Raw genomic sequence first — 18,094 nt, 5'->3', positions numbered from 1 at the left:
TGGAACCAGAACCCAAGCCCAGACCCATAACCCCAAATATGTATGCACCCTTTTGGACTGATTGATTGGCTTATGGAAGAAGGCACCACAGTTACGTGAGCTCCAGGTTATAATACCTGGTGGCCTTGGTAATCTACTTCCTGATTTCTTCGTGTTGTCTTCCATATCAGAAGTTATACCACTGTCTCCAAGTCATCAGTGTGGGTGTTTCACCCTGTGTTCTTCACTTTTTCACTCTCTACCCTTAGCAAGACCTGCTGAATTGTCACTTCTCTACTGTTCTTTCTTGCCTCGTGCTAACAGAACAACAGAGACCTTAAAATTCAAGTTGAAGTGTCTTCTCCCTGATAGATCATTATTTTAGCGTCACATCTAAATTCCACATTACAAACTTTGAGGCTTTTCGTAATGTTTCCTTCTCATCTCTTCAGCCTTCCTCTTGTGTTCGTCCTTGAAGCTGCTGCTGTACGGCTTTTACATCGCTGCCGTATTCTGTTCTTCCTGGCCTTGGGGCTTTTGGAGATGCTGTTCCCTTCCTGGAACGTTCTCTCCTTCTTGCATTTTGTGCAATCTTTAGGTTGCTGATTAGAAGTTTTCTTTACGCAGTCTATGTTTTCATCACTTGTTCTTTCATATAATATCACAACTTATACCTTTTTGTTGTTGTTGTTGGTTACATTCTATTCCATCTGGCTTTATTGGGATAATTCTATCTCTGTTGTGTATCCGAGTGTCTGAACTCTGCTCTCTGTAAGGGGTGAGTGAATGAATGCAAGAGAGAACAAGTGAGTAATAGGTTAGAAGTAAGTGGTCCTCAAAGCATCGAACATCCTTGGATTTCAGCTTTGAATGGTAATTTTTACTAATGAAGATGACCCTGGGTTACCCGTTAGAGCTATAGCAAATGTAATCCAGTTTAGAAAAATGGGTTTGCAAAATAATATTAAAGTTGATTTTTTTAAAGTAGCTCTTAGAAAATCAGTCTTAATATATTTCATTATTAAAAGACTCTAAGCTAGCCTAAGTTTTCTCACACTAACAAATCTTTCACTGATTATGAATTATTTCTCAAAGCTGAGCAGCAACTAATATTAGTTGTTGTAAAGTACTTCCTGCTTAAGTATTCTTTTAAATGTGGATTTAAAAATGTACATTTGTGGATTCTGTATTTGCAGTTTGCGTATTTGTTATCTGTTTGGAACCAGCTTCGCTGGTCATCCATGGACATAACCGGGTTGCTGACAAATTGGGGTGGTCCTGTCTCCATGTTCCCAGATGTGGTCAGATAAGGCCACGCTGCTTTCCTACCAGAACTTGAGATGGAAACAAGATCCATATTGGCTGTGTTTCTTCGCATCTCTTGTTTGTTGGTGGTGAGCTCTTTGCTTAAACTGACCTTAAATCACAATGCTGAGTTACTGGGTTGTAGTCCACAGCACAAAGATGTGATGTGCCATACACAAAGAAATTGCTGAGGAAATTCAGGGAAATCAGGAAAATGCTGGTTTTATGATTGTACTCATTAGATAACTTTTCAGGCATGAGGTAACATTATTGGTATGAATTCAGTGTTAACAGTGGATGTAAAATAAGGTGTCTCTAAACAGAAGCACACATTGAGCGAGGCTATGTATTGTTCAGTGTATGAGAATGTTGTAACCAAAGGCTCCCAGGAACCTAACCCTATATTTCCCGTAGGAGCAAGGTTCCGCTTCACGGCGACTTTGTAGACCATAACTACCGCGAATAACGAGCCGTGACTGTAAGTTAAAATTCTGGACTCTAGAAATTTCAGGAAGTTCCTCCTTTATGGGTGGGTTACATGTTTTACTTTAAGACCATTAGACTGAGAACTGGATTATTTGGCTTCAGTGATCCTTTTTGAGCACTTACTGTATGCCAGTGACTGTACCAGCTTTGAAGTACACAGAACAAGGACGTCCTAAAATCCTTTGGTTAGGGTGCTGTTCTGTTTCAGCTCACATGGTCTGACGCCTGGGATGCTGAACTACCCAAAGTTAGCACAGGATCCTTAATGCTGCCCTCTTAGCCACCAGCCACGAGTTCTTGAGTTCTGAGGTACAGGGGCAACAGATTCAGGTGGTCACCATGACATGACATTCACTGGTTTTCTAGGCTGATTCACAGAACTCAGAGAACACCTGACTTGTGTTATAGTCTCATTGTAAAGAAAATATATGAGGTAAGATCTAGGAGGAGCACAGAATTTCCACACCCTTCCCCTCCCCCCACCCCCGTGGAGTTAGAGTTCATCGTTGGCACATCAGTGAGTTGATCAGCCCGGAAGTTCCCTAAACTGTGGTGTCCAGGGGGTAATAAGGAGTTCCATTACATAGATATGATTTCATATCACTGATATAAATAATTGAACTTACTCTCCAGTTCGTCTCCTCTCCCTTGAAATTGGGTGGCAGAAGGATCCGACTCTAGTCGCGAGCCTGTGCTTGTGGTGCTGAGCCCCTGTCCTGGAGCGGGGTGGGGTTCAGGGTAGAGCGATGAGCACACGCAGCAGCATGACGAAGATAACCCTGTCATCCTGATGATTCAGAGGACTCCGGAACTCCGTGCAGGGATCTGGGAGCAAAAAGTAGATACCATGGGGACTTCTAAAATTTTATGGAAATGGAATTAAATTGTAGAAATGAAGAAGTACAAGCAGTTTCTCAGAATAAGCTCCATCCAGTTTAACACACTTTGTAGTTAATGATACCAGCCATTTAGTCTACCACTAAAGAACTGAGAGTTAACCCATCTAGGGTGTTTTGTTTGTTTCCTTCTAAGATTTGAAACAAAAAGAAGACTCAGAGCTGTGAGGTGGATGCCTGGTTATTTCCTGTTTAACTCTAGTAGGATTATCCTTGTTAGCTGAAAGAAACAAACAGGACCATTGTGATAGAAGAACTCTGCTCTTACCCACTCTCCTGTCACCCTTGGACTTTTTTACCCCAATTAACTATGTAAAGATTGTCAAAAATATAATAAAAAATGGAAAAAGTTAAAAAAAAAGATTTCTGCTAAAACCTTCCAAGACGGTTTTCTGTGAAAACATCAGCTGACTTTCCCCAGAACACTTGTCTAACAAACAGATTTATCATTCTTTGACCCTGCAAAAAGTCAGCAAGTGAAATGCCTTGGCCCTTCCCGATAGCTTGTCATGACTTTGGCTTTGAATGCTGGACGCCTTCCTCCTCTTGGTAGCCATTGCTTGGTTTGCACTTTGTCTTCAGGATCATACTGGAAGAAATATTTCAGGACCTAATCCCACTTGTTTAAAATTTCCCCTGGAAATCCTGATATTTTCTGTCTGACTGTTCTGGGCATGACAATTTTGGCAACCATAGAGCAGAAAATTTGCTCCACTTAGTTTTTTAGTCATTGTGGTGTGATTTAAATCATTTAAAACGTCTGTGGTGTTGGTTATTGCTTCTGCTGTTAACCCTCACTTCTCTTCAGACAGGGTATGAGCAACATTAATTTTTTTCCTTCCAGTGTGATGTAGTCATCTGTCACTGTGGGCTTCAACATTGCCTTCCTAAAACAAGTTACCCATTTGTAAGCTTGATTTATTTGGGGCATTGTCCCTCTAAACTTGTGCTAAAGCATCATTGATTTTACTGCTCTTCCATCCAAACTTCATCATAAATTTGATGTTTATTCTTCGATGTTATTGGAATTCATGTTGCTCTGATAAAGTCTCTTCTGAAATTAGTATTCTTGGTGCCTGCAACCAGATCCCATTCAGAAATATTACTGGATTGATATTGGTGAGAAAAAACAATGTTAAAATCTATGCACAGTTTATTTTAACATGCATTTTCTACAGACTTCATGAAGATTCTTCAAGTTTTTATTGTACTAAAAGCAGACTGCCTTTAAACAAACAAACAAAAAAGATAAGTATTTGTCAGGTAGGGGGTTCACTAGCAGAAAAAAAGGTATATGCAGAAGTACCAAAAAAATGAAAGGATCTGTGTGGAGTAAATGTCATTTAATCAGGCTAGAATGTGTCACATTCCAATAGGGAAGAGGAGGAGATGGGTCAGGTCATGAGGAGCTGTGGGAGCAGGTGTCACACTCTGTACACACTGGGCCTCCCAACCTTACAGAAGAGATAAAAAAAAAAATAAGGAATTCTTGTGTGTACCTATCACAGTTAGTAGCTGGTAGCCAAACTTCTTTCAGATATACAGATACACTCACCTTCAACTCTTTCCCCATAGCATATTATTTTTGTCGTAGATATCAAACACATTATTGCAGTCATAGATTTGCAGAATGTTTCTGAAGTATATGGGCTGGAAAAAACTTGACCACAATTTCATTATTAGAGCAAAGAATTTATAATAACTGTTTAGTATAATCAAATATCCAGTCTGTACTCAAATTGCCAATTCTTTATTGTTTTCAAGAATAGAATTCTAGTTTCTAATTTTTTTTTTAGAATTTGTGATATTGTATTAAAAATGTAGCACTACTTCGATCTGTTTCTCCCTTTGTAACAACAGCAGTTGGACCTTGCCTTGCTGCCTTTCCCATTGCTTTCTCCTGTGAGGAGCATTGGAAAAGATTTAAACAGGTGTGTGCCTGGTAGGATTTCAATTATGAAAAAATAACTGACAGCGGGCTGGATAGATTCGGTGGCAAGCCTGCCCAGAGAAAAACAGGGAGGCTGATAAGACAGTGTATGTAGAGGTCAGAGCTGCCAAGGAGGATGGGCAGAGCTGAAGCCTAAGCAGGCACTCTCGCATTTTAGGAGTGGCAGCCCCGGATTGATGGTAGTGTGGGAAAAGCACATGGAAGACAAGATTTGAGTATCAGATTTAAGTGACTGGTAGATAGTGGAACTACAAGGTGAGATGTGCAATCCGGAATGAGTCCATTCTTGTTCCAGAAGGAGTATGTGATTTGTTTTGGGTATTTGGTGTGAAATTGAATATGGTCAGATCTTGCTGAGGCCTTAAATAAAGAAGTGTAGGTACAGCCAAGAGGAAAGAATTTTATAATGCTCTTACTGTTAGATACACACAGTTTGGGAATTCTCCAACTAAATGGAAAGAGAAGTGAAAGACTGTGTGACAGTGAGAGCATTTCAGCAACTCAGGTCACCACCAGTCCTTTCAGGTGAGGGTGAGTGTGCCCCTGCCTGCATGTCTGCAGGTGGCATCTGATGCACTGTACTAGTGAGCCCCATGTGATCTTAGTGCATGTCGATACAACGTTGCTTGCAAGGCTGTGCCGACAACCAGGCAGTCTGGCATCCAGTAAGTGCTTGGTATTGGGCTGAAGCCTTTTGTGGTACACACAGCAATAACTAGTTTGCATAACAGTTTTCACTAGTTCCCCTACAGTGTTGTCACAAATAAGGGACTCAACAACTGTGTGTACAATGAATAATCCTGGCGATGTTAAGTGCTTTGTTTAGAAGGGTGTTTTGTTTTGTTTTTTTTCCCCCTCAGTCTGAGGTGGTATCAGCATCCTACAGAAGAGGAGTTAAGAATTCTTGCAGGAAAGCAGCAAAGAGGGAAAAGCAAGAAAGACAGGTAAGTTATAATGTTGTACTTAGAAAATGCAAAATGTTAATCCAGTTAATGTACATATGGTTTATGCCTTGGTAAAAGCATCATTTGCCAAGTATGTCGTAAACGGTTGATAATTTGAAATTAAAAATTCACGAAAATCCAGTAACTAATGATATGCAAGTATGAAACAGTGATTAGTTTCCTCACAAATGGTTAACCTTATTCTGTGTTTTAATGATGAAAGTGGTATGACTATTATCATACCACTTCCACCTGAACTGCTGGCATCCAGTTTGGAACCCGTTGGAGTCCTGGCTGCTCCACATCTGCTCTAGCTCTCTACTTATGTCCTGGGAGAGAAGCAGAGGAGTGCTTGGGCCCCTATACCTATGTGGGAGATCCTGAAGGAGTCCTGATTCCTGGCTTCAGATTTATTCAGCTCTGGCTACTGCAGCCATTTGGGGAATGAACTAGCGCGTGGAAGATATCTCTGTCTTTAAAATGAAAATAAAAATAAATGTTTTCTTAAAAAGAGTACAACCTTCACAGAATTCACTTGAAAAATGTCGGTTGGATTGGATTATTTTTTGAGTTTTGCTGTCTTACTGTGTTGTTGGGCAAATTGACCTGCTTTTGGCCTCTGGTTTAAAATACAAGATGTGGCTGTATACACATATTGACAGTTCCCACTTAGCCCTGAGTAGTCGGTTGCTGACGTGAATTTTCAAAGAGAACTGCGTTTTTGGGTGAACCCAGGAACCTCATCTGGGAAATGAGACTCTGGAGATGTTTTCAAGAATCCTTCCAGCCTTAACGCTTCTCAGTTCACATTGGTTCTTGAGGAAAGTGCCTGTTGCCAGCTGTTTTGCATCCCTGCTGGGATCCGGAAGGAATTCTTAGGTGTTCTCTGCCTAAATATCTTCATTCTAGAGTGGCATAAAGCGTTAAGGGCTACAAATTGTCACCACACTTTTCATGTGTATCATAAAAATTATGTTCATCTGGCTTAATATATTTGTAGGTACTAAAAAAATTCTTTGAAACAAATTATTATTTGGCATGAAATTAAAAAATTGGGAAGATCATCTTTTCTAATTGTCACTCGTTCACTTGCTATGAATACACCGTGAATTTCGTTAAAGTATTGATTCCTTTATTTTAGAAGAATTTTTTAACTAAATAATTCCTGCTGAAAATTATAGTTTCCAAACCATCTTTGCACATAGATTGAGTCCATACAACAACCCTGAGTATTACCTAGTAATTTAATTTGTTAAACCATAAGCTATTGAGCAGAGATGGTGAGTTGCAAATTCACATCATAATTGAAGGACCAGAATTTTAATCCAGGTTTGGTTTTAATTTCTGGGCTTTTTTTTTTTTTTTAAAGATTTTATTATTATTGGAAAGCCGGATATACAGAGAGGAGGAGAGACAGAGAGGAAGATCTTCCATCCGATGTTTCACTCCCCAAGTGAGCCGCAACGGGCCGGTGCGCACCGATCCGAAGCCGGGAACCAGGAGCCTCTTCCAGGTCTCCCACACGGGTGCAGTGTCCCAAAGCCCTGGGCTGTCCTCGACTGCTTTCCCAGGCCACAAGCAGGGAGCTGGATGGGAAGTGGAGCTGCCGGGACCAGAACCGGCGCCCATATGGGATCCCGGGGCTTTCAAGGCGAGGACTTTAGCTGCTAGGCCACGCCGCCGGGCCCTTTGTTTTTTTAAACTATTTTATCTTTGCATTTTTACTGCTATCATGTCTAACATTTGTAAAATTTGGTTTTATTTAGTATGACTCTCCTTTTGTAAGCGTTTTGATTCTTAGATACATTAAAAATTGTAGTTTTGCAGTAGTGTTTGTGTTGTACCTGTTGTGCAGGTGCAGTAGGATGTGCTGATGCCATCTTGTTCCCAGTAGCAACATTACTGTCGAACTTGTTGACATGCTTTTACTGATGTTTCCCCAGTTGATATTTAATCAAGAGTAAGTGCAAAATTGCCTCACAGTATTGAATTAATGTTGTTTTTCAGTTTTATGTTCTAATTTGTATGTCTTTAAAAATTAAATTGGTAATGATACAAATGAGTGTGAAAAATTCCTGTATTTTCCCTTATCTGAGTTTCAGTAAATGCAACACAACAGCTAGCCTTCATGCTTCTGGATTGTCCATGTATGTGAGTTTTAATGTATTTTTTCAACTTTGACTTAATATGTACAGATGTATTTATATATACTTGAGTATTTGTGTACACATCTGTGTATGTGTATACTGAATATATACCAGTATACGTGCCCTTCATTTGTTTTCCTCTGTGGCTACAGAAAGAGGTGTTATCTTAAAACCATGTGAGAGTGGGAGGATCCTAAGTGTTGTAACAATTATTAGATAATTATTTATTCATTAGGTAACTTCTAATTTAGTTAGCTAGATTTTCCTGGCGAGCTTCATAATCAGAAAATTTACATGTACATTTTGCCATTCCCTTTTAAAAATGTTTTGAGTGAGTTCCTTTTTGATGAATTACTAGAAAATGTGACTTTCTTTTTCACTGTGAAATTCCGAGTCCAGTTTATATTAATTTGATGTGAGCTTTTGGATAACACTATACTTGCTCTTGTTGTTCCTTTGTTGGTTTTTATAGGAAATACAATGGTCACATTGAAAGTAAACCACTGACCATTCCCAAGGATATTGACCTTCATTTAGAAACAAAGTCAGTTACAGAAGTGGATACTTTAGGTAAGGGAAATCTTGGCAAGTCTTAATTTTATGATAGTAAAAATATTTTCATTTTATATTTTTATGGCTAGATTATTTTGTATGTTTCTCTAATTGTTAAGTCAGTTTACAGAATATGAAATATTTTTACTAATTTATAATCTCAAAGTGCTTTCATTTGAATTAAATTTCTTTTCTGCTCCATCTAACTTGTATTATTTTTCGGAAGAGGATAACTACTCAAGCTTGTCGTTTGTACTCAATCTTGGAGTTGCAGTTTCTGTTTACAAAGCTGAGATCGCAATTCTGATTTTCTCAAGTTTTATCATTGTTTTTTATTTCAATACTAGCCTGTCATATCACTTAAAAAATTGCATTTACACGTATATTTAGAATTTTCAAAAGTGAAGGCTTGTATTCATTAAGCTATGTACTACAGTGTTCCTGATTTCAATTATGCTTTTTGGTTAGTTTGTTTTGATATTTTAATAGGTCTGTAAGTGTCATTTCATTTTTAAAATATTTCTTTGTGAAGATTTTTATCATCAGGTTTCATTATTACTACATTGTACAGCTAAAACTTTTTGAAAACAGTATAGATCATTTTATTATGTGCCAGTGGAAGAGTATAAATTGGTGTTTACTTGTAGTTTTTGGAGTCTTTCTAAAAACTGATGTTGAAATTTTGGACTACCTTCATGCTCTGTTAGAAGTACACTGGAATATTTTTACCTTATAAAAAAATTAAAGCACTGAAAATCAAAATGTGATGGGATTGTTTTTATTTTCAGCTCTTGAAAATAGTTAATTGAAGGGAATATAGTTCTGTGGAAGACCAGTAACATTGCTTCAGCTTTTCTTACATGACAGAAGCAGGAATAAAAAGTATATGTATTACTGTAATAAGTAACAAAATTATATAAGTAGTATGCAGTTATTAATCCTTCATCAGTTAATGCTTACATTAACTCATAATGTCACAGAGAAAAGTGATGTAAGTGTCTGTTTCCAAGATCAAGTTAAATTCTAACATCAGAGTATTGTAGCTGGATCTTTATCCAACAAAAGTTATAATTTTAGTTAAAGCATCTACATATTTGAAACTGTATTCTGATGGGTTAAATAATTTTGAGTAATCATTTCAATCTTATGAGATAATGAAAGTTCGTTTTGGATGCTAACATTCTTGATCTACTTCTTATATTATTAATTTCTCATCAACTTTCTATTGCAAACCAAGAAATAAACTCTAACATTCATAATATTGTGCATAAGTCCCCATTGAGTTGTTTATGAAGATTTAAGTACAACCTTTTCAAAATCTTACTTTTTCAGCGTTGCATTACTTTCCAGAATACCAGTGGCTGGTGGATTTCACAGTGGCCGCCACCGTGGTGTATGTGATTACTGAAGTCTATTACAGTCTGATGAAGCCTGCGCAGGAGATGAACATCAGCTTAGTCTGGTGCCTGCTTGTTTTGTCTTTTGCAATGTATCCTTCAAAACATCATGAGGGTAAATTTAGGAATGCATTTTCCTTTTGCCACTAACAACCATTAAAGCTCACTGTGATTTGAAAGTGATTTTAGGTTATTAGAGAACTTTTCCTTTATTGAAAGCTACTTTATGCACCTGAAAACATTTTTGAAATGATAAAGGTGAATTGTTTCTGAAGTTATACAGAAAGATGCCACTCTTACACTGGAGCTCTGTTTTCTTGGCGTTCTATAATGGAGAACTAATACTGTATTTCTGCAGATTAAAAATAATAAATTTTAATTACATTCTTATATGGTCTGTTAATTTATACACTAGGAAAAAATGTTTTCAGAAATGCAAGGTCTTAAGAAAATATGCTTGCCTAAAGCTGGTATTGGAGGACCAGTGTGAGCAGGAGGTAAGGTTGATCTCCAGCAGAATGAGGAAGTAACCCAAGAAGGAGGAAGACACAGACTCCTTGAGGAAGAGAGCTCTGGGGGAACAGCTAGGCCAGAAGCAGCCCTAGGAAGATGATGATGGAGGCGTCCAAGAGTACAGCTCTGCAGCAGGTAGTTAGTCCGGCCAGAGACCTCTTTAGGACACCAGTGCCAATATGCCAGGGATGCTTCCAGACATGCTGATACTTAAGGACACACACAGGCACACAGGAGCTTACAGTTGAATTGATAATACGTACAGAGAAACAAAACGATTGCAAAATTCAAAGAAATACAAATAATTTGCCTGATGGTTTTAAAGGCATTTTATCTGGTACAAGGACCAGAATAAAGCTGTTAAGAGTCAACATCTTCATTAAGAGTCTTGTGTATTGAGTAGAGATACTGACCATGCATGCCAGTGAGAAACATCTCCAGCTAAAGAATATTACATGGATTCTTAAGACGACAGTATTGAATTCAAGCATTTGAAATGCTGTGTGGTTAGGCAGAATTAAATATATGAGAATAGCACTCAGAATAGACATCAGTCCGTAGATTATCAAATCATGTGCAACACACCAAAAATATTTAACTTGATAATTACTGATAGCTATTTTTCATGTTTCTTTTCAGTTATTTTAGTAAGTTATTATGCCCTTCAGATATTAGGCTTTGAAAAAAAAAGTATTTATTCTTGAGACAGAGCAGTATGACACTTAGAAAAGCAGCCTGTTTACTTCTTTCATAAAATAAGATACAAGTTTAGTTCTGTTTACTCTGGAAATACATTGCTATACATGGGCTGTTTGACTATAAAGGTCAAAGTTTATGGAAGTCTTCTAGATTTAAGATGATATAGTGGTTGCTAGTACTAACTGATCCTCATAGTCATTTCATGATCTTTGAATTCATAATGCCTAGACGTTATTTTCTTGCATTGGATTTCAAAGATTAATACAAATTTGTAATTTATGCTATGAATTTGTATGTTATCTTAAGTTCTGTTAAACTCCAGGATATCACATGCCTTTTGTTTTTCAGAGTGAATTACAGATAAAATTTTTATTAAAATCTACAATGAATTAAATTTTTTTTATTGTAAAGTCAGATTTACAAGAAGAAAAGATACAGAGAGAAAGATCTTCCTTCCACTGGTTCGCTCCCTAAATGGCCACAACAACAGGAACCGAGAGTCAAGAGCTTCTTCGGGTCTCCCACATGGGTACAGGGTCCCAAGTCTTTGAGCTGTCCTCCACTGCTTTCCCAGGTCATGCAGGAAGCTGGAAGGGAAGTGGAGCAGCTGGGACACAAACTGGCACCCATATGGGATCCTGGCGTATACAAGGCAAGAGCTTTAGCATTAGGCTATGACTCTAGGCCCCTATATTGAATTTTTTAAAGATTAATTTTATCAAATGGTATGTGTGTACATAATTTTTTTGTATCTAGTCAGTGCTAAAAATGTCATAATGAAACCAACAGCCATTTCCATAGTCTGGTGTATTTCTCCTTACTGTTACCTTTCTGGCTGGCTGGCTGGCTTTTAAAAATCTCTACTTCTGAGTATAATGCTTTGAACTGCCGATGTTACTTATTTTGTTGTCATGAAATATCTGAAGCAGGGCAGCTTTATAAAGAAAAGAGACTTAGTTTGGTTCATGGTTCTAGGCATTTCATGTGGTAGTGTTCTTTCTGCTGTCGGGCTCCCTGTGCAGTAGCGAGGATCACACGTCAGGAGACAACAAAGCTTGCATGTCCATGTCTGTGCATGTGCTTAGATCCCTCCTTAGAAAGCAACCAGAATTCAGTCCTGGGATCCCCTACCCTGCTACAGTCTAATCACTTCCCGAAGGTCCAGGAAACAGCATAAATGGATTCAGTTTTCAGCCTCTTAGTTCCATTAACTTACGCATTTAGCAGCCAGATCATATTCAGGCTCTAGCCATGTATGCGTATTGTAAGGTACTGTCTTCTTCTGTAGTCTTTATAAATTTTTGATTTCTTTGTGCTGATTATGAATTCCATCAGAATATTAGTGGTTGTTCAGCAGGTCACGTCTAACTTCTTGGCCCTTCTTCTCCCTCCATTCTTTTGTCCTGGGCTTTCTAGCCAGGAACATAACCATTAATTGTGGAACCTTTTGATGGTCATCCTCAGAGTTCTAATTTTCTTTCTCCAAAGTTTAACTTCCCGTTTCCAGAAACTAGTGTTTTTCTCTCTGTTCCCGAGTTTTGTTGGTACTTTGCAGCACGGCTTGCAGATTGTAAGGTGTTTTTGGACTTTGTAGCTTTGCAAGTGTCTTAATTTTGTCTCCTTGTTACTTGGCATTTATTTGGATATAGAATCTACATCGCCAGCATTAATATTTCTCTTCATAATTTTGAAGACATAGTTTCTGTATCTCACTTTGAGTGTTGCTAAGAATTACAACTTCTCTGACCAAAAGACCTACCAAAGTACCAAAGTGAAATTTTCCAGATTGCACCTAATAGCAAACTTTGTTAACCTAGAATAATTGATAAACTATGTCAACACTAAAGGAAAACAAATTAGATGTAATCTGATCCTAGGATGAAGCATGCTTGTTCTCTTATCACGCGTCATTTAATGTAGTGCAATCTCTAAGTACAAATGCCTAACATGGTATTCCTTTCTCACAAACTGCTAGAAAAACCTTAAAACGAAGTATTCATTGAGTCCTACTTAAGGACAAAATCTCAAGTATCTCAGTGTGAAATGTACATGTTAATTTTTGACATGTTACACTCTCATCTAGCATTGCCCACACGTTCAGCTTCTCATAGAATGGCCCCCAGACTGACAGTCAAGTCAGAAAGTGATAGCCACATTGCTTTAGATCTTGGCCTGTCCCCTGGGCTGCCCTGCTGACTTGTCTGCCCAATCAGAGGCCACGGCGGTGCTGTGTCCTGCCTGAAGCTTACCATTCTCTCTCCTGCTGATCAGTCCCTCACGCTTTGGAACCTATTGCACTCGCCATGTAAGCGTTTGCCACCTGAAACTGCAGAGTGGCCTGCTGTCGAGGGTGATGACGCTCTGGAGTGTATGGCTGACTCCTGGCTTTTTGGTCTTGATTGGCCTTCATGGAGAGAGAGTTGCTTTTAACTACAGTTTAATTTTAGAGGTACGGGATTCCACAATCAGTAGTGTGGGGACATGGCCATAGGGACAGCTGTGGAGAGGCAACAGGTCGATGCCCAGTTCTTCCCTCCTTTGTCTTCCCACATGGACACGTAACCAACTGCTCTCTAAAATTAAAATTTTGCTCCCTCAAAAAAACTAAACCTGAGGCACAGCAGAGCTGCCATTAAATGCACTAAAAATAGGAAGATCACATAAAACCCAAAGCAGGGACAGCTGTTCCTCAGCTTGTAATGAAGTCTTTATAAGCCCATTTTAAGTTGAAAGTGCATTTAATAGAAGTATACCTAACCTACTGTCCATCACAGCTTAGCACACAGGACAGTGTACAGTGTTTGTCCCCCTTGCAAATGGGAGGCTTTCGGAGCCCTGCTTTGGCGTGCTGCCCAGCATCACGAGCGCTGTAATACACAGCACTAGCTGAGGAAAAGGTCGGAATTTAGAATTCTGTTCCACTGAGGCATGTATTGCTTTTGACCATTATAAAAAGAAAAAAGTCTGGAACTGACTGCATTCCCTCTGGAAATGGACACAGCAGGTTTGCACATTCCAGTAAGTAGCAGAAGAGATCTCTAGGTAAACCAGTGGTTCCAAAGAAGACCGGTATGTGATGACACTGTGCTTTCTGAAAGAAAACCTACCTCAGTATTACAAAGTTAGGCTTCAGTGAAATCAGCCAAGCCTTGCTTAAATAGAGATCCTAATTAATGCTTAGTGTCCGACTCTAAACTGGGAAAGGAATCCTCATACACTAGAGCTGGGAACAGAACTTTATCCTTCATGGACTAGAGATGGGAGTTAAATGTGCTTATATTAAAATCCCATTAATCAGGGCCTGTTGTGGTAGCCTAGTGCTAAAGTCCTTGCCTTACACACACCAGGATCCCATATGGGCCCCGGTTCCTGTCATTGCGGCCCTGCTTTCCTTCTAGCTCCCTGCTTGTGTGGCCTGGGAAAGCAGTCAAGGACGGCCCAAAGCCTTGGGACCCCGCACCCGTGTGGGAGACCCGGAAGAGGCGCTTTCCTGACTCCTGGCTTTAGATCAGCTCAGTTCCAACCGTGTGGTTACCTTGGGAGTGAATCAGCAGACAGAAGGTTTTCCTCTCTGTCTCTCCTTTCTGTATCTGGCTTTCTAGTAGAAATAATTTGTTTTAAATCTCATTAATCTTGGGGAAAAAAAACCAATGTCCTGTTCCTTTAAATTGATGCCGTTTAAGTGATACCAACTGGGGCCAACACTAGCACGGGGTTAAGCTGCCTGTAGCACTGATTGAAGTCCCTGCTGCTCTACTTCCCATCCAATCACTACTATTGTGCATGGGAAAGCAGTGAAAGATGTTTCAGTTGCTTTTGTCCTGTATCTATATCCACTGGGATATGCAGATAAAGCTTTTTGGCTTCTGGCTTTGATCTGGCCCAGCCCTGGCTGTTGTGGCCTTTTGGGGGGTAAAGCAAAGGAAAGTCTCTCCATGTCCTCCCTCTCTAACTCTGTCTTTCGGAGACATCTTAAAAAAAAATCGAGGTAATTTTTCCAGTGTTAACTCTGTACTGCTATATGCACGGTGTCATATCTACTAGACAAAAGGAAGATTGACATGTTGAAGAAAAAAATTTACACAGTAATGCTAGGTGATTTTAAGAAATAACACATCGGAACAACACAAAATACCACCTAGCAGGAACGGAATGTTAAGATCCCACATCGTTCTGCTAAACTCTGTGTAGTTCAGCTGCTGTGGCATCAGCTAGCAGACATGTAGATTCTGGATCCAGGGTCGCTTGAGCGCAGGTTTGGGATTTTTGTTTTGTTTTAATGAAGTATTTATTTGAAAGGCAGAGTTACAGAGAGGAGAGATAACATGGAAAGATCTTCCATCTTGCTTGCTCATTTCCTAAAACTGCAAAAGCTAGGGCTGCGCCAGGCCAGACCCAGCAGCCTGGAGCTTCTTCCAGATCTCCCACATGGATGTATGGGCCCAGGTGCCGAGGCCGTCTTGTGTTGCCCTTCCCCAAGCACACTGGCAAGAAGTTGAGTTGGAAAAGGTGTGGCCAGGATATGAGCTGATGACCATTAAGGATACTGGCACTGCAGCCAGTGGCCTTACCCACTGCGCTGTGATACAGGACCCTACATTGAAGTTTTTACTTCTCTCTGCCATGTTTCTTTGTTCTTTAAGAGTTCCCTGTGTGTGTGTGTTCTGTAAAGCATGGTAATGGTGTGGTCACTGAGGATTGTGAGATGCTTAGTAAAGCTGGGCCCAAGCTGAGGACTTCGTGACTCCCGATGCTGTGGAGTCTGGAAGAAGGTCCTCCGTGGTTCTTATTGATCTCGCCTCGGAGAGCCAAATTTTGCCCGTCGTGCTCTGATTGATTTCCGGTGGATTAGTGTAAGGGTGCATTTCAGGTAAGATAAGCTCTTGACAAGTTTCAAGTCAGTGTGCGTGCTGACTGTAGCTCTTTTGAAGCGTTTAGCTGGAACTTCCTTTTCCCTGGGTGTGTTTGTTCAGTCTTCATGTGAACTAATGACCCTATATACCACAGTTGGTCAGTGATTATTAAGCAGTTACTGATAATTCTCCCATTTCCGTTGTTGGGTAATGACAGGTGATTCTTGCAACCTGTTTTCTGTTTGTATCAAGTTTTTGACAAATATGCCCCAAAAGGTAGCTTTCTAAAATAATGTCTGCCCTAGCTTTTCTCATAACCTCTCAATAAACTAGAAACGTGAGTATGTGTTATGATTGCATCCTGATGTGTGGGTACAGTTTTCCTTGTCTTGAAAATCTTAACATCTGTCACATTGTCTTGTTCGTATGTCCTAGTTAGAGTTCAGTGTTCATACTTTCACCTGTTCGTCACTTCCTTCTTGAGAGGCAGATGGCCAGGTCGTAGAGGAGCTGGCGTCAGATTTTGTGAGGGTTCAGGTCCTCTGCAGAGTTGTGTGTGGCTCCCACAAAGATCTTTGTGGTTTTTCCTCAACCTTCCCTTCTGCAGCAGAGTTCTGTTTTCATTAACTACACACTATTTTAAAGCCGAGGACGGCGGTGAGAGATCCCTTTGTGTCACCTTTGGCCTTTTCTTCTTCGTCAAAGCAATGGCAGTTTTGATTGTAACAGAAAACTATCTGGAATTTGGACTCGAAACAGGTAATCTATTGAAACCTGTTTGTTACTAGATTTAGCTGTTTAAATCCAGTTTTTAAATCTATTGTGAATATTTTTTCAGTGTTTGAGATAGCTGCATCCATGAGGATTTCTTAATTTTAAGAATTAAAAATTGTTCTGCTAAATTAACCATCATTAATCTTAAATAGTCCACTTTTTCGTTTTTGTTTTAGGCAACTTTTTGTTAACCTTTATTCAGACATTGTCCTTTCATTTTTTTTTCCTCAAATAAGTTTTGATAATGCTGAAGTTTACTCACATAGAGAATTAATGCAAATTTTATGCACAGTCATGGAATGTGCAAGTATCAAAGGCAAGCTTTCAAAGACCTCCTGCTCATAACCAAGTTTCATTGCATTATGGCATAGTAATTAACACATGAAAGAGCTATGCTGGTCATCAAAATTTAAGATACTGCTTTTTTAGCATGTTTTTTCCCAGGTAAGATTCTGTGTTTTACCTCTTTGTTAATGATTATCATTATCTTTGCAGGGTTTACAAATTTTTCAGAGAGTGCGATGCAGTTTCTTGAAAAGCAAGGTGTAGAATCTCAGTAAGTTTTTGAAAAATAATATTTAAGGTTTTGATTTTGCATTTATATTAAAGTATAAAAACTAAAGGATTGTTTGTCTTAAAGAAGTAAAAAGAATTGTATTTTTAAGTTGGGCTGTCATTTGTAAAAACATTGAAATTTTGCAGCGGTGTTGTTAGATCTTTGATAGAATTCTTAATGTAGATTTTTTCTCTTACTCAATTTCTCTGCCTTCAGGGAGTAAACTAAGTTTAGATTTTTAAGTCATGTATCAATTTTATGTTGCAGTAGTAGGTTGAGATTTTAGGACTGTGATTAATGAGGTGCATTGTTTAGCTTACAGTTGACCGAGATCTTGAATTAAGTGCAGTCTTTTTGGAGTTACTGTAATTTATTGGGTGACTAATCAGTAGAAACAAAATTCCTAGAAAGTTAACTTATAAAGTTCATCAACTTTAAAAAAATTTTTATTTTTAGGGGTCCTGTTTCAAAACTTACTTTCAAATTTTTCCTGGCTATTTTCTGCTCACTCATTGGGGCTTTTTTGACATTTCCTGGATTGCGACTGGCTCAAATGCACCTGGATGCCCTGAATTTGGCAACAGAAAAAATTACACAGTAAGCGGAAAATGTACATAAGCACATGCAGATAAATATATGTTTTCCATCTTAATGAAGGTATATTATTGTAATAAAATCATAAATTATTATGAAAAGTACTAAGTAACCATTTGATGTTACACCAGTTCCTCTTTCAACTATGAATAATTTCTTCTATTTAAGTCTTACTCTTAAGTCTTGAGTTTAAAAAAAATGATATGTCTTTAATTATTAAAATTATTCCATCTGTTGAAGTGGAAATACCAATGTTTATGTTAGAGCCTCATTCATTTAGAGGCTTGTGATGCAGTAATCTCTGCAACTTCAATGTAGAGCAATGGGAATTTCTGTTTTAATAAATAGAATCATTTTATTCAGCAGTATTGGTTTAAATGTTACATAAATTTATTAATTTTAGTGTTTTCATTTGTAATATTTAAGATATTTTTCAAAGTAAAAGTTG

General features: G+C 38.7%; 1 protein-coding gene across 5 annotated transcripts in view; it reads left to right on the top strand.

The window, feature by feature from the left end:
* The window catches only part of TMEM161B (transmembrane protein 161B), a 50,516-nt gene that overhangs the window by 22,145 nt on the left and 10,277 nt on the right, over positions 1 to 18,094 (top strand). For 3 of the 5 annotated variants that reach the window (XM_004586214.2, XM_058656400.1, XM_058656399.1), the window contains 6 exons: positions 5,478 to 5,561; positions 8,181 to 8,278; positions 9,593 to 9,749; positions 16,330 to 16,481; positions 16,992 to 17,052; positions 17,509 to 17,649. In XM_004586214.2, the coding sequence (XP_004586271.2) occupies positions 5,478 to 5,561; positions 8,181 to 8,278; positions 9,593 to 9,749; positions 16,330 to 16,481; positions 16,992 to 17,052; positions 17,509 to 17,649 (693 nt within the window). Of the gene's footprint in view, positions 1 to 4,292; positions 4,598 to 5,477; positions 5,562 to 8,180; positions 8,279 to 9,592; positions 9,750 to 16,329; positions 16,482 to 16,991; positions 17,053 to 17,508; positions 17,650 to 18,094 lie in introns of those variants that run through there. The other 2 variants (XM_058656401.1, XM_036497571.2) reach the window with 2 other exon arrangements.

This window comes from Ochotona princeps, chromosome 28 (assembly GCF_030435755.1).
Source record: "Ochotona princeps isolate mOchPri1 chromosome 28, mOchPri1.hap1, whole genome shotgun sequence".
NCBI classification, from domain to species: Eukaryota; Metazoa; Chordata; class Mammalia; order Lagomorpha; family Ochotonidae; genus Ochotona; species Ochotona princeps.
This window is presented reverse-complemented; position numbering and strand designations above follow the sequence as displayed.